The sequence below is a fragment of the Numida meleagris genome, chromosome 26 (assembly GCF_002078875.1).
Source record: "Numida meleagris isolate 19003 breed g44 Domestic line chromosome 26, NumMel1.0, whole genome shotgun sequence".
Lineage (NCBI taxonomy): Eukaryota > Metazoa > Chordata > Aves > Galliformes > Numididae > Numida > Numida meleagris.
Window position 1 is genome coordinate 1,407,483 of NC_034434.1, and position 15,501 is coordinate 1,422,983.

The window sequence follows — 15,501 nt, forward strand, 5'->3', positions numbered from 1 at the left end:
TTTGGCAATGGGGGGGGTCGGGAAAATGCTGTGGAACTGGGAGCTGTGAGCATGAGCAGCACCTGGGTGGTGTGGGCATGGTGGAGCTTGGGGTTTTGGAGGCTCCCAATGAACGTCTGGGAATGGCCTCAAGTTGTGCCAGGTTGGACATTAGGAAATACTTCTTTTCTAAGAGAGTGTTCAGATGCTGGCACAGGCTGCCCAGGGAGGTGGGGGGGTCACCACCCCTGGAGGTGTTCAAGAAGCGTTCAGATGTTGTAATGGGGGACATGGTCCAGTGGGAAATATCGGTGAAAGGTGGACAGTTGGACTGGATGATCTTGCAAGTCTTTTCCAGCCTTGATGGTTCTATGCAAGGCCAACCCTCAGCGGCACTTTAACCCTTTCTTTCCCCATCCTTCTTCCCTTCTCCCACCCAGACTCCAAAGTCTTCCTCATCTACAACGTGGGCGCGCAGGGCTGCCTGGAGACGAAGGACTCGCTGGTGCGGCTCGCCAAGGGCTGCAACGCCAGCTCCCCGGCCCACCAGTGGAAATGGGTCTCCCGCAACCGCCTCTTCAACGTGGGGGCCATGCAGTGCCTGGGGGTGTCGTGGCACGGGGCCAACGCCACGGCCGGCCTGCACCCCTTGGCCACCTACGAGTGCGACCGCGAGTCCGTCAACATGCGCTGGAGCTGCCGCGGTCTCGGGGAGCAGCTCTCCCAGCACCTCGGAGCCCGCCCAGGCAACGCCTCGCTGGACAGGGGTGACCAGGCACGCGGCTCACAGTGGAGGACGTACGGCACCGAGGAGGATCTGTGCTCCGTGCCCTACTCCGGTAAGGCTTTGCCACGTGCCAAGCTCACCATTTGCACCCTGCGTGCTTCATAGCATCGCAGCGTGGCTGGGTTGGAAGGGACCCCAAAGCCACCACAAGTCCCACCCCTTGCTGCGGGCTGGTTGCCCCCCACCAGATCAGGCCCCAGGGCTGGATGCAGTATTCCAAATGGGGCTTCCCTTCTCTTCGTGTTCTTTGCCAATCTGAATAATTCTGTGGTTCTTTATTAGCACGGTGCTGCAGTCACCGTCCCTGGAGTGGCACTGAGGGACAAGGTTTGGTGGGCATGGGGTGGGTAGGTTGGTGGTTGGGCCAGGTGATCTTAGAAGTCTTTTCCAGCCATAATGATTCTGTGATTCTCTTTGTTCCCGTTGCCTTGTGCCTTGCAGACACCCAGGAGCCGTTAGCAGTAGTGTTAGCCCATGAGCAAAAGCAGTCCCAAGCTAAACACCATGCAGCTCTCTGCCCTGACCCTCCATGGTCAGGATGGGGGAGAAAAATAAAGAAAAGTGTAAGAACTTGTGGGTTGAGATAAGGGCAGCTTACTAAGAAAGAAAAAATAGAGAAAGAAAAAGAAAAAAAAATCAACAGTAGCCAAAAGAATCCACAAAACAAGCGATGCAGAATGCAATTGCTCACCACCAGCCAGCTGATGCTCAGCCAGTTCCCACAGCCCCCCCAGCCAGCTCCCCCAGTTTTATCATTCCACATGATATCACACGGTCTGGGATGTCCCTGTGGCCAGTCTGGGTCAGCTGTCCTGGTTCTGTGCCCTCCCAGCTCCCCCCTGGCGGGGCCGTGCGAGGAGCTGAAACGTCCTTGGCTGAGTGTAAGCACTGCTCAGCAACAACTAAAACATCGCTGTGTTATCACCATTATTCTCATCCTAAATCCAAAACACAGCTCATAGGAAGAAAATCAATTATCCCAGCCAAACCCAAGACGTCCAGGCACCCCTTGGTCCCCCAGCCAGGAGAACCCTCACCCTCAACTCCCCCTGGCTGCAGCCTCATGGGGGGACCCTCTTCTCCTGCAGAGATCTACACCATCCAGGGCAACTCACACGGGAAGCCCTGCACCATCCCCTTCAAGTATGACAACCAGTGGTTCCACGAGTGCACCAGCACGGGCCGGGAGGACGGCCACCTCTGGTGTGCCACCACCCAGGACTATGGCAAGGATGAGCGTTGGGGCTTCTGTCCCATAAAGAGTAAGTGTTGGGGGCTTGTCCCATCCCAGTGGGATGCAGGAGCATCCTGGTGGCTGCCCAGCACCTGGCTTTGGTGGGATATTGATTTAGTTTGGGGTTTTTTGGGGGGGGCTGGGGTGGGATGTGCTGGGTGCCAACTGGCTGTCCCCATAGGTAATGACTGTGAGACCTTTTGGGACAAGGACCATCTCACCAACAGCTGTTACCAGTTCAACTTCCAGTCCACGCTGTCCTGGCGGGAGGCTTGGAACAGCTGCGAGCAGCAAGGAGCCAACCTGCTCAGCATCACCGAGATCCACGAGCAGACCTACATCAATGGTGAGGCGGGGTGGCCCTGCCACCTAGGGCAGAGCTGGTGACACCACGGGCAACTGGTCCCAGCTTGCGCTCTCTGTCCTGGTTGGGTTGGGGTTGGTTTTTGGGCTGGGGTTGTGTGTGGAGCTGGAGCTGCGGGGCTGATGTTGCCCCTGTCTCTGCGTTGGCCGCAGGGCTGCTGACTGGGTACAGCTCCACGCTCTGGATTGGGCTCAACGACCTGGACATCAATGGGGGCTGGCAGTGGTCCGACAACTCGCCACTCAAGTACCTCAACTGGGAGAGCGGTGAGCTGGGGGCTGTGGAGGGGGGACAGTGCGCTATGGGGAGACTGGGGCAGGGGATGGGCTGTGACCAGTGGATGTGGCTCCAGGCAGGTGGCAGGAGAGGTGGCCAAGGGGTGCCCTGAGCTGAGCATCTTTGTTTCAAGGGCTGTTTAATACCAGTGATGGGCAGCTCGATGGCAGGGTGTGGAGGACACTGGTGGCATTATTTGCCCACTTCCATCTCTAACCCTTAGGTCACAGGGCAGAAGGACCCATTGGAGGGGATGCACCGGTTGTGCCCGGTGTCATCACCCCAAGGCACTTGGAGGGATAAATATACCCCAGGAGGAGGTCTGGGGACAGCCACCAACTGCCACTGGTATTTCTAGGTCATACTGATGCTCCAGGTCCTTGTGCATCAAGGCACAACAAATAATCCCGAGTGTGCCAGGTTGCGTCTTAGTTGTACACAATCAATCCATCTCTGCTGGTGTTGGGGCAGGGAGAGCTGTGCCCTGCCAGCCCTGCCCTGTGAGCCCCCAGCAGCCTATCCCCTCCCTCCCCAAACTTCCAGACCAGCCTGACAACCCCAGTGAAGAGAACTGTGGTGTGATCCGCACCGAGTCGTCTGGGGGGTGGCAGAACCGTGACTGCGGCATTGCCCTCCCCTATGTCTGCAAGAAGAAGCCCAATGCCACCACTGACCCCTTCCTGACGGGTGAGTGGGGACTGAGCAACCCCGGGGAGTGGGTGTGGGTGTGGGTGGGATCCCTGCTTCCCTGCCAGTTCCCAGCTCTGATCCCCACCAGTGTGGCAGTGGGGGCTGCTGCCCGTGAGTCAGGGCAGCTCATGGAGGTGATCAGAGTGTCCCAGGGCGGGCATCGATTTGGAAAAGTGCAAAGCAGCACCAGCTGAGTGCTCAGTGCACTCACAGGTCAGATGTCAGCAGGAGAAATGGGAGATCTCTGACACTTTCCCAGATCTCTGTGTTCTGCTGTTGCATCAGTGCTGTGCAAACAGAAGGGATTTTATTTTGTTCCCGGAGCTCTAAAGCTGCCATTGCATGCACCTTGCCGTTGCATGCACCTTGCTGTCGCTTGCATGGTTTTGCTGTAGCTTTTCCATGCCTTGGGCTTTTGTCCCAAGCACAAAGCACTCTCTGAGCATCTCCATGGGACCACAGTCCCCCACAGAAGAGAGGCTGGGAGAGCAAGGTGGGAACGCTCTGCTGCTTTTCCCTGCCAGACTCATGGTCAGAGGTGAAAGTGGACTGCGAGCCCAGCTGGCAATCCTTCCAATCCAACTGCTACCGCCTGGTGGGAGAGAAGAAGAGCTGGCAGGATGCAAAGAAGACCTGCCTGCGGAGCGGGGGGGACCTGGTCAGCATCCACACGCTCTCCGAGCTGGAGTTCGTCACCAAGCAGGTCAAGCAAGGTGAGGGGAGCCCGTCCAGCCTATGGGCATGGGGCATGCATGGGGAAATGGTGGCATCCTGTCCGTGTTTCTGTTTGTGCAGCATCGGATCGTGTGGGTTTCGGTGTCACAAGGATATTTGGGAGAGCCAAATTTGGAGCCCGCAAGCCTTTGTGTTCAGTGTGATGCATCGTGTTATGATACAGAGGGAATCACAGTGTGGAGAAAATAGCATAGACCCATCTGAAAATATTGCTAGTTCCATTTGGTTAAGGCAGAAATAGGATAAAAACACCAGGAAGTAGGCAAATTTCATTCTGTTTGCCCCTGTGTGGGGAGAGAGCATTGCTGCCCTGCCTGGTACCTGGGGCTGAGCCCTGCAGGGCGAGGGCGTGGGGAGGGGTTTTGCAAGATTGCAGCCAGGCAGAGGCTGTTCTGCCTCCCAGCTCTGAGCCTCCTGTTTTGGCAGATGTGGAAGAGCTCTGGATTGGCCTAAATGACCTCAAGCTGCAGATGAACTTTGAGTGGTCCGACGGGACGCCCGTGAGGTTCACCTATTGGCACCCCTTCGAGCCCAACAACTTCCGTGACAGCCTGGAGGACTGCGTCACCATCTGGGGACCGGTGAGAGCATGGGGCAGGGAATGTATCCTACACCCCCACAGCATCTTTATGGCCGGGGAGGAGGGACCTGGGGGGAGCATCTCTTGCTTGGGTTGAACCTGGCTCATCCCAGCTGCTGGGAGGGGAGGGATCCAGCACATCCATGGGGGCTGATGCAGGGAAGGAACAGGCTGGGAAATTCTCCAGGGCTGTCAGCTGGGCTCAGTCCTGATCTTCTCCACCCTTTCCAGGAAGGGAGGTGGAACGACAGCCCGTGCAACCAGAGCCTGCCCTCTATCTGCAAAAAGCCTGGCCGGGTGAGCCAGGAGAAAGAGGAGGATGACCACGGGTGCCGGAAGGTGAGGTGGACGTGGGGCAGGCGTGGGAGCCCTGTGCCAAGGGGCTGCAGTCTCTTGGCCCATTCCTCAGTGCCCAGAAGGCTTAGGATGGATTTGCAAACTGCAGCCTTGAAGGTCCCCTTGGCACCCCTAGAGCTGTAGGTCTGTGCCCAGGGGACTGCAGAGTCCTGGGATTCTGTAGTTGAGTGAGGCCACAAGAAGAAATTGGGACAAAACTCTTGCTTTCATCGTCCAAGATCCTCCCCCTTGCTGTGGCTTGAGTTTCCAGCACAGCATTTATTTTTTTTTTCCCTGCTTACTCACCTTGACTCTTGATGTACCAAAATGCTGCAGCAAAGCTGCTCCATGCAGGAGCTCAGTGGGATGGGGATGGGGATGGGGATGGGGATGGGGATGGGGATGGGGATGGGGATGGGGATGGAATAGAATTGGGGTTGAGATGGGGATGGGGATGGGATGGAGGAGCCTAGTGCAATGCCACTTGTCATTTTCACCCCATTTCAGACACAGCCACCGAGTGGGTGCGTTCCCACCAGGACCGTGTCACTCCAGCATCTCAGCCATCTGTGCCCTGCCTCAGTTTCCCCAGCTTGGCAGGGATGAGGCCGACCAGTTCCCACACTTGCTGGGAAGTGGCTTTTGTGCCTCCCTGCGCAGCACTCGGCCATCTTTGTGCTGGGAGCCTGGCATCGCTGCTGCCTTTCAACTTCTCCCACTGTTTCCCAGCAAGCCAGCACTTGCTCGCGCCCAGAGTAGCAAACAGAGCGCTTTCAAAAGATGCTGCCAGGCTGCATGGGCGGCTTCAGCCAGATTTTCCCTTCATTCCAGCAAACCCAGACAGATGATTGGCTCTGCGAGAGTTTGGGGACAGCATGGCAGCCAGGCAAGCTGGCACGCTGGGCCAGAGTCAGTGGCAGTGGAGCAGGAGGGCCCTAGTGTCAGTGGGAGCTGGGGACGAGGAGCTCAGTGGTGATGTGTCACCACCCTCATCCCTCCTGGCACCTGACCACACAGTTACAGCACGAAGCCTTCCATTTTGGAGCAGCATTAAAGAGGGTTCACGTTCGGCTTTGCTAGCTTTTGGGAAAGGAGACTGGGGGAAAGAAGAAGTGGGATTTGGAGTTATTTTCATCACAAAGACGCCCTCTTGCATCCCTCCTTCTGCTTTCCAATGGTGCTGCAGATGGCACGTGCTCCCCTGTCCTTGGGGACACAGCTAGAGCCTCGGGGATGCTTCCCACAGTGCCTGCAGGGTCTCTAGGTGGGGGCTGAGCCCTCTCACCCTTTCCACCCTTTGACATCTCATCACGTGCACATCTCTCCCTATGCTGCTGCCCTCTCCCTGCTCTGCAAACAGGCGATGTTGTGTGTCTGGCTCTGGACAGGCTCCAACATCAACAAGTGGGTGATTAAAGCAGGCTGCAGTGGGACTTGCTCTCCGTTCAGCCCCACGACACAAGAGGAGGATAATGCTCCCCTCCCTGCTCTGCTCCCGGTGCCCTGGCGGGGCTGGATGCTGGCAGGGAGAATGATATGTGCTGCTTTGAAGCTGCCTGGGTGTTTGTTTTCCTTGCAGCCCTGTCCTTTGGGATCGCAGGATTGCTAGAGCTCAGTCATGCCGGGTCAGCTGGGGGTCAGGGACCTCCCAGGAAAAGCTGGAGGTGGCAGCAGGGGACGTGGCTCCCATCCCATCTCCCGACCCCACAGCAGGGGCTCAGCCCCTGTGTTTGGGATGGTTTTGGCATGGGGTCAACTGGAGAATTGGGCTGAGAGGAACCTTACAAGGTTCTACGGGGGCACGTGTAGAGTCCTACACTTGGGGTCGAATCAGTACAGGCTGGGGGCTGAGCTGCTGAAAAAGAGCTCTGCGGAGATGGAGCTGGGGATCCTGGTGGGCAAAAGGCTGACCATGAGCCAGCAGTGTGCCCTGGTGGCCAAGAAGGCCAATGGTGTCTTGGTTGACCAACAGTTGACCAACAGTTGACCAACAGTTGACCGTGAGCCAGCAGTGTACCCTTGTGGCCAAGAAAGCAATGGGACCCCATGGTACACTGCACAGGATGTGGCCAGCAGGATGAGAGACTGCTTCTCCCCTCTGCTCTGCTCTGGGGAGGCCACATCTGGAGATCTGCGACCAGTGCTGGGCTCCCCGGTTCAAGGCAGACAGGGAACTGCTGGAGAGAGCCCAGCAGAGGGCTGCAGAGGTGGTGGGGGCCTGGAGCACCTCCTGATGGGGAAAGGCTGAGAGTCCCGGGGCTGTGCAGCCTGGAGAAGAAAAGACAGAGAGGGATCTCTGTAGAGGGCCCTTCCAGCCCTTACCAATGCCTGCTGTCTCATGTCCCCAGGGCTGGAAGTGGCACAGCCCCTCCTGCTTCTGGCTGGGTGAGGACCGCGTCACCTACAGCGATGCCCGCAAGATGTGCTCCGATTACGGCTCCACGCTGGTCACCATCACCAACAGGTCAGCGTTGCGCCTTGAAGATGAGCAGCATGAGGATGGGGTTTGACCCGTTGCTTGGGATAAGATCAAGGCAAGGGGAGCTCAGCTCACAGCTTCTGCCCTCCAGGTTCGAGCAGGCGTACGTCAGCAGCCTCATCTATGGGTGGGATGGAGAGTACTTCTGGACAGCCCTGCAGGACATCAACGAGACGGGCGCTTTCCGCTGGCTGAGCGGCGATGAGGTCATGTACACCCACTGGAACCGCGACCAGCCCGGTAAGGGGATGGCAGCAGGTGGGACGGGATGTCCCCATCCCCACTGGTTCTGCCCAGGGAGGGGATTGGCGCAGGCACAGCCTGACCCTGAGGCCGGCTGCAGGTTACAATAAGGGTGGCTGCGTGGCCCTGGCCACCGGCAGCTCCATGGGGCTGTGGGAGGTGAAGAACTGCAGCACCTTCAAGGCCAAGTACATCTGCCGGCAGAACCTGGGCACGCCGGTGAACCCCGAGCTGCCCAGCGCGTACCCTACACCCAGCCTCACCGGGACCTGCCCGCTGGGATGGAGCGCGGACCCCAAGCTGCGGCACTGCTACAAGGTACGGGGCGCTGGGCTGCGGTGAGCCCCAGCTGTGCCCCCATCCTACGGATGTACATTGGTGCATGCAAAATGCATCCCAGACCCAGCGCTGGGGACCGGTATTTGGGATGCTGCTGCTTGCAGGGTGGAGATGATGCTCAGCTTCACCCCCCTCTCCCCAGTCAAGGGTATCTGAATGGGATCCCAGGGCTGAGCCCCCCCCGCTTCCTCCATCCCCAGGTGTTTAACTTTGACAAGCTGCAAGAGAAGAAGACGTGGATCGCGGCGCAGGAGTTCTGCCGGGAGCTGGGGGCCCAGCTGCTCAGCCTGGGCAGCTACGAGGAGGAACACTTTGTGGCTAACACTCTCAACAAGATTTTTGGGTGAGGGGCCACCTGTGAAAGTGCAAATAAAAAAAGCCTCCAGATTGGAGGCTGGCCACGTTCTTACCATTTCCCATAGGGAGTCAGAGCCAGAGATCCATGAGCAGCACTGGTTCTGGATCGGCCTCAACCGGCGCGACCCTGGGGGGGACCGGAGCTGGCGGTGGAGCGATGGGATGGGGGTGAGTCCGGCGGCGAGGCGCTGAGCACCCAGCTCCCACCGCACACAAAGCTGAGCTGGGGAGCAGCAGTGCTGCGGGCAGCTTTTACAGGGAGATCTGGGGATGTGTCATCATACATTTGGGGTGGAAATCCAGCCTGGGAGCCCCAACCCTTCCTGTCTGTCTCGGTCCCCAGTTCTTCTACCACAACTTTGACCGCAGCAACTACGATGACGACGACATCCGGAACTGCGCGGTGCTGGACCTGGCCTCCCTGCAGTGGATGCCGATGCAGTGCGAAGCCCAGCTGGACTGGATCTGCAAACTGCCCAAAGGTACCACGGGGCACTGCTGCCCCAGGCACCGCGCAGCATCCTCAGGGGATTGCAGATAAGCTCACGGCTTCACCTTTCCTTCTCCAGGTGCTGACGTGAAGGAGCCGGAGATCACAACCCAAGGTGCGCTGGGGGCAGTGTGTCCGTCTGGTTACACCATCCTCCCTGGGCACAAGCAACCCACACTCACTGCAGGACATCAGGGATGGGTAGCGTTATCCAGAGGAGGACAGACCTTATGTGGGCTCATGGGAGGGTGGGAGCCAGGACAAGACCCAGGGTGCCCCCAGCTCCTGCCCCATACCAGCACTCAGCTCCTTTGTGGTTGCTGTCCAGGGCTGGTTCCTCCTGACCAGCTGAAGCAGGACAGGCTCAGGCTCCTGGCTGGATGCTGAATCCTGCAGGGAATAGCTCAGCAGCCAAACCCTCATGGGGAAGAGGGGTTGGGACATAGGAGATGGCCCAGCTGCAGCGTGATGCTGTGTCCCTGCATGCAGGCAGCAAAGAGTGGGTGAAGTACCAAGAGGCTGAGTACAAGTTCTTCGAGCACCACTCGACGTGGGTGCAAGCGCAGCGCATCTGCAGCTGGTTCCAGGCAGAGCTGGTGTCGGTGCACAGCGAGACTGAGCTGCGCTTCCTGGGCCAGAACCTGAAGAAGGTAGGATGTGCCCCTGTCTGGATGCTGCCTTCCAGGGCTGCTCTGTGCCTGCCATGTCCCCTTCTTCCCCGGCCTTATCTGCGGACACCCTGGCTCTGCACACCTTGCTGTGGGTGGTGGTGGGATGTGCAGGGCCCCGGAACAGGCACTGATGTCCCCTCTCTGCTCCTGCAGTTCTCCAGGGGCCAGGAGCAGCACTGGTGGATCGGGCTGCACACCTACGAGAACGATGGCAGGTTCAAGTAAGTTGTGGGGACCAGAGCCCCCAGTATCCCTGTATGTCCCCGTGCTGCTGTCCCCAGCCTGCAGAGCACCTCAGCTCAATGCCTGCCTCAGGCTGTGCCCATCCTGGGTTGGTTCTTCTGAGATGCTGGGGTGAAGGCTGCTGGTTCCTCACCCAGGAGAGGGAAGCGCTGCCGCACGGTCCCAGTTTGGCCATGCCACTGGTGCCATTGCAGCCAGCTCGTACCATTCGCCAAGCCTTTGATTTGTGCTTCCCCAGGTGGTCTGATGGGTCCCTCCTCAACTTCGTCTCCTGGGCACCAGGCAAACCCCGTCCCATCAACAAGGACAAGAAGTGCGTCTATATGACAGCCAGCAGAGGTGAGGGGCCATGTCCTGCAGCGCTGGGCTCCGGAGTGGCCGAGGGCTGCAGGCTGAGCTGAGGGGATGTCCCTACCCCACCTGTCCCCACAGAGGACTGGGGGGATCAGAAGTGCCCGACAGCGCTGCCCTACATCTGCAAGCGGAGCAATGCCACCGCTGTGAATCCGTCCGTCCCACCACCGCCCGCTCCCACAAGCGGGGGCTGTCCCCGTGGCTGGGTCCCGTTCCTCAGCAAGGTAAGCGGGGCAGGCAGGGGTCAAATGAGGCAGGATGAGGCTGGGCTGGGGGCAAGGAGGGGTTGAGGTTTTGGGGCTGGGAGTGACGGCTGTGGGGCAGGAGCACCCCCAGACCACCCCGTGCCCCCGGTGCCCGTGCAGTGTTTCAGCTTCAATGGCCACGACAAAGCTGACATCGTGAAGTGGCCGGAGGCGAAGCAAGCCTGCGAGAGCCAGGGCGCCGTGCTGGCCACCATCTCCAGCCCTCTGGAGCAGGGTACGTCACCTCCCGGCCACCGCCAGCGCCAGCCCCAGGGCTGCTGGGGGTGGCCCTCAGCGCCTCGCCATCCCTCGCAGCTTTCATCACGTCCATGCTGCTGAACATCTCCTTCGACCTCTGGATTGGCCTCCACGACGCCAAGAAGGAGTTCCAGTGGGTGGAGGGTGAGCCGCTGCGGCACGTCAGCTGGGCGCCTGGGGAGCCCTCGGAGTGCAGCTCCTCCAGCCCCGGCGACAAGCCGGTGAGACCCCACTGCCCCATAGCATCCCCCAGCCCTGGGATGGAGAGGGCACCTGCCACCTTGAGAAGGTTTCAGCATGGTGTCCCACCATGGGGATGGGCTGAAGGCTGCAGGTTGCAGTGGTGACTCTGTGAGGGCAGAGCAGGATCTGGTCCTGCAGTTTGTAGGCTCCCTGGGCTGGGGGTTGTGTGTGGTGGGACGTGTGCTGGGGGCTGTTCTGATTCTGTGGCTTCTGATTCTGATTCTATGGCTTGGCCCCGCAGACCAACTGCGTGGTGGTGTGGCACGGCTCACCCCCCCACTTCACGGGGCGCTGGGATGACCGGAGCTGTGTGGAGGAGAAGCACGGCTACATCTGCCAGCGGAGCATAGGTAGGGTATGGGGTGACAGAGCCCCAATGTGCAGAGGTGCAGGCTGCCATAAGCACCCCACACTATGGGAGTGCCACCGATGGCAAGCAGCGGGATCAGCTTTGGGGGAGCATGGAGCAATGGGAAAGTCCAGGAAGACAAACTGCGGGGAGCACCTGGCCTCGTTGTTTCCTGGGGCTCTGCTGACCCCGTGCACATCAGCCTGGCCCGGTGGGCCCCATCGTGACGTGCATCTGATGGGCAGCCTCGAGGTGGGGATGGCACCTGGTCACTGAGCAGCCCCTGGGGACGTGGCCTCTGCAGCCAGGTGCATGTGTCCCATGCATAGCACTGCCATGGGGACCCCCCAGCTCTGTGGGGGATGGGCAAGGAGATGACCCCCGGAGTGCAGGAGCATCCTCTGACTGTGTCTCTTTGCTCCCCCAGACCCGTCCCTGAGTCCTGCGCAGACACCATACCCCCCGTCCCCCACCGGCACCCTCTTTTACCACAACAGCACTTACCGCATCCTGCAGAAGCCCCTCAGGTGGCACGAGGCCCTGCTGCTGTGCGAGACCCTCAATGCCACCCTGGCCGCCATCCCCGACCCCTACAGCCAGGCCTTCCTCACCCAGGCCGTCAGCAGCCTACGGGCCCCGCTCTGGATCGGGTTGGCCAACAACGAGGTGAGGACACGGGGTAAGCACCCAGGGTGGGGGTCCCCGGGGGGCGGCAGCTGCACCCCAGCCTCTCCCCTTGGCTCTGCAGGGCGGTCGGAGCTACTCGTGGCTGACGGAGGAGAACCTGTTCTACGCCAACTGGCAGGACGGGGAGCCCCAGCAGGCCGCTGGCTGCGCCTACATGGATGTGGACGGGAGCTGGCGCACGGCTGGCTGTGACACCAAGCTGCAGGGCGGCATCTGCCAGCTCCAAACGGGTGCGTGGCGGCTGCCCGGGGGGCTCCGTGGACCCCAGCAGTGGGTGTGACGTTGGGTTGGAGATGGCGTCCCAATGGGGACCTTCTGGAGCTTGACCCGTGAGGTTGGGTGCCCAACAACCCCCGCCCTCCAACTGAATGCACCCTGTCCCCCCACCAGGTGCCCCCCGCACGCACAAGTGGAGCTACAGCGGCAGCTGCCCCAAGTCGCTGGAGGACTCATCCTGGATCCCCTTCAGGGACCACTGCTACACCTTCCACATGGAGGTCACCCTGGGGCAGAAGGACGCAATGCGGAGGTGCCAGAAAGGTACAGGGGGGGCTGTGGGAGTGGATGGAAGGAGGGTGGAAGAGGATGGGTCCCTGCGTTGCCTCTGGGTACAGCAGAACACCCTCAGATGGAGCCCCTGCCCCTGTTCCCACAGTGCAGCCCTGGTCAGCCATTGTCTCTCCTCAGTGCTGCTTTGTGTTGGGTTCCCCATGTATCACACGGTTCATGGCCATCAGCAGTTTCTCGTCTTTGTTCTCCCCAAATCTGCTGCTCCTGAGCTCCATCCTCTGCCCTGGGCTCGCCCCTGACCCCTCTTTCTTCTGCAGTCGGTGGCACGGTGTTGTCCATCCAGGACGAGATGGAGAACGTCTTTGTGTGGGAGCACCTCCAGGCGTACGAGGGCCCATCCAAGGGTGCCTGGCTGGGCATGACGTTCAACCCCAAAGGTACGGGGCAAGAAGGGCCCTCCCTGGGTAACACCGTGAATTCCCAGCAGCTCTGTGGTGAGCAGAGGAGCCCTCGGTGGTGGCTGCAGCATGGGGGGCTCGGGCAGTGGTGTGACCAAGAGGGCTGATGTCTCAGGCTGTGTTAGATGTGTCACGTGTGCGTCCTCTCTGGCCTTGGGGGTCCTCCCCATCGCCCCATCACACCTCCCCCTGCTTTCAGCGCCAGGACAAAGGCAGGGCATCCCCGCTGGCATCCCCAGACGCAGTTCTTTCACTTCCAGGAGGCACCTTGGTTTGGCATGACAACACAGCCGTGAACTACTCCAACTGGGGCCAGCACGACACGGGGCCCAGCATGCTGAGCCAGAACAGCTGCTACTGGATCCAGAGCAGCAACGGAGTCTGGCGCCTGGGCTCCTGCACCAACGTCACCATGGGGGTCATCTGCAAGATCCCCCGAGGTAGGGACCTCGTGCTGGGGAGAGTGGAGGTTGGGAAAGGTGCTGTGGGGCAGAGCTGTGTCCTCCTGGTAGGGCTGGCCCTGTGTGGGGCAGTTGTGTTATAGTGGGGTCTGTGGGAAGCGGGGAGGGAGCCGTGGTCGTGTACTCATCTCTCTGTGTTGCCATTGCAGTGGAGGAGAGCAGCTTCTCCAGGGCAGGTGAGTGGCACCGTCAGCCCGGGTACAGCACCACGTCTGGCTGAGCCCAGCACCAGGAGCTGGAACCGGTCCTGCCAGGCGGAGCTGCGGCCTGGGTTGTGTGAATAACAGAAAAATGGTGGATTTGGGTGGGAAACCATAGAATCATAACGGTTGGAAAAGACATCTAAGATCCCCATCCAGCCTCAACTCATTCCCACCATGCCCGCTTTGTCCCCATGTGCCACATCTCCACGGTTCTCCACCGCCGGGGTCAGTGACTCCCCCACCGCCCTGGGCAGCCTGTGCCAATGCATCACCACTCTTTCAGAGGAGAAATTTTTCCTAAGATCCAACCTGACCCTCCCCTGGTGCAGCTTAAGGCCGATCCCATCTCCAGGCAGTTCTCAGTCCATCTCAGCACATCTGCAAGCCCTTTGCTGGACTCCCTGCCCTTCTGGAGGTGCCACACCTGATGGGATCCTATAGATCCAGCCTGAGCAGCTGCCAGATGTGAACGCCCATCAGGAGTGACCCAGAGAGGCTGTCCCTCTCCCAAAGCTCTGCCACGCTCATGGTGTCCCCAGAACGCCCCAGTTCTGTCCCTCCCTGCCCCATTCTGTATCCACCCACCCTTCCAGGGAACCCCCAGCTGAAGTTCCTCCGGGACTGGGCTGGTTTTTGGGCAGGGCGTGAGGAAACGCCATCGGTATTTCACTGGACTTTCCCCTCCCCGCAGCTCTGCCGGAGAACACGACGGCCATCGCGGTGGTGGTGCTGTCGACGCTGGTGCTGAGCGCGTTGCTGGGCATCGCCATCTTCCTGTACAAGCGGCGGAGGAGCTCGGAGCGCGGAGCCTTCGAGAGCGCCCGCTACAGCCGCACCACCTCCAACCCCAGCGAAGCGGCCGAGAAGAACATCCTGGTGTCGGACATGGAGATGAATGAGCAGCAGGACTAACGGCAGGGGGAACGGGGAGGGGGGGGACGGGGGTCAGCACGCAGGCGGTCCCCAGGGCGAGCGGGGCTGGGGTCGGGGTCGGGGTCGTTGCCGTACCCCCAGGCTTGCCCCCAGCTGCTGAGAGCTCTCCTGCAGCAGCTGCGGAGGCGGTTTCAGGGCCCAGATGAAAGCTGCCCTCGCTTGGAGAGCTTTCCCTGGCTGGGCTCCGAGACACCTTCCCCTGGGGAGAAGGCGCACGCGGGCGGTCAGGGCCCTGCGGGGGCTCGTTCCCCCCAGACAGCAAGCGGGTGTCTGAGAACACATCCTCCTGGGCAAGAGGTCTCCAAAGCCAATCTACCTCCCCGTCCCGCGGTCCTCTCTCCGCCCTCCTCATCCTCACCTCCCCCTCCAGCAGCAGAGGTGCCGTGGTCCCCTCATAATCCCGATGTTCCCATGCTCGGCGCTGCAGCCCCTCTCCCCGCCGTGCTCCCCCCAGGTTGGCGGTGCCATCCTGTCCCACTCGCTGCCCCCCAGCCCGGTTAGCACAGAGCTCCCCGCAGGAGCACCCCACACCACGAGCAGATGGGACGACTGGAAGCCCCCGCATCCTTCCCGTTGTAGCAGTGCTGGTTGTGGCCCCATTGCCCGACTGCAAAGCGTGCAGAGGAAGGAGCACAAAGCCAAGGGCTCGGGGCTGCCCCAGTGCCATGCACTCACCGTGTGGGGCAGGGATGGCGTGGGGCAGCTTGGGCTCGTTGAGCCCTGAGGACGAGTGTTAGGGATGTAGGGTGGGGACCGATTCGCCTTTTTTTTTTTTTTTTGGTGATAATTTTGGAGGTTTGGGTTTTTTTTTTTTTTTTTTTTTTTTTTTTTTTTGCTATGCTGTATTGAGTGCGCGCTGAATATATTATACGTCTTTCACACAGCTGGCTGGGGTGTGTGTGGTTGCGTCCCACGTGCCAGGTGTAGGTGAGGAGGAGGAGGAAGGCACTGCGGGGCTGTGCCATGGGGCCGAGCTCCCGCAGAGCCCCACAGGATG

At 60.2% G+C, this 15,501-nt stretch overlaps 1 protein-coding gene across 1 annotated transcript; it reads left to right on the top strand.

Annotated features, from left to right (window-relative positions):
- On the top strand, positions 413–15,291 carry MRC2 (mannose receptor C type 2; the record flags this gene model as incomplete). The annotated part of the gene is given in 29 exon segments (XM_021377951.1): positions 413–818; positions 1,855–2,028; positions 2,182–2,346; positions 2,517–2,630; positions 3,184–3,327; positions 3,855–4,043; positions 4,492–4,646; positions 4,877–4,984; positions 7,330–7,445; positions 7,552–7,700; positions 7,804–8,021; positions 8,243–8,385; positions 8,465–8,567; positions 8,743–8,881; positions 8,969–9,004; positions 9,379–9,539; positions 9,714–9,781; positions 10,042–10,142; positions 10,236–10,381; positions 10,523–10,637; positions 10,718–10,881; positions 11,145–11,253; positions 11,680–11,918; positions 12,001–12,169; positions 12,330–12,479; positions 12,767–12,886; positions 13,168–13,347; positions 13,518–13,544; positions 14,263–15,291. Coding segments are annotated over 29 exon segments (4,170 nt in total). The 3' UTR covers positions 14,484–15,291.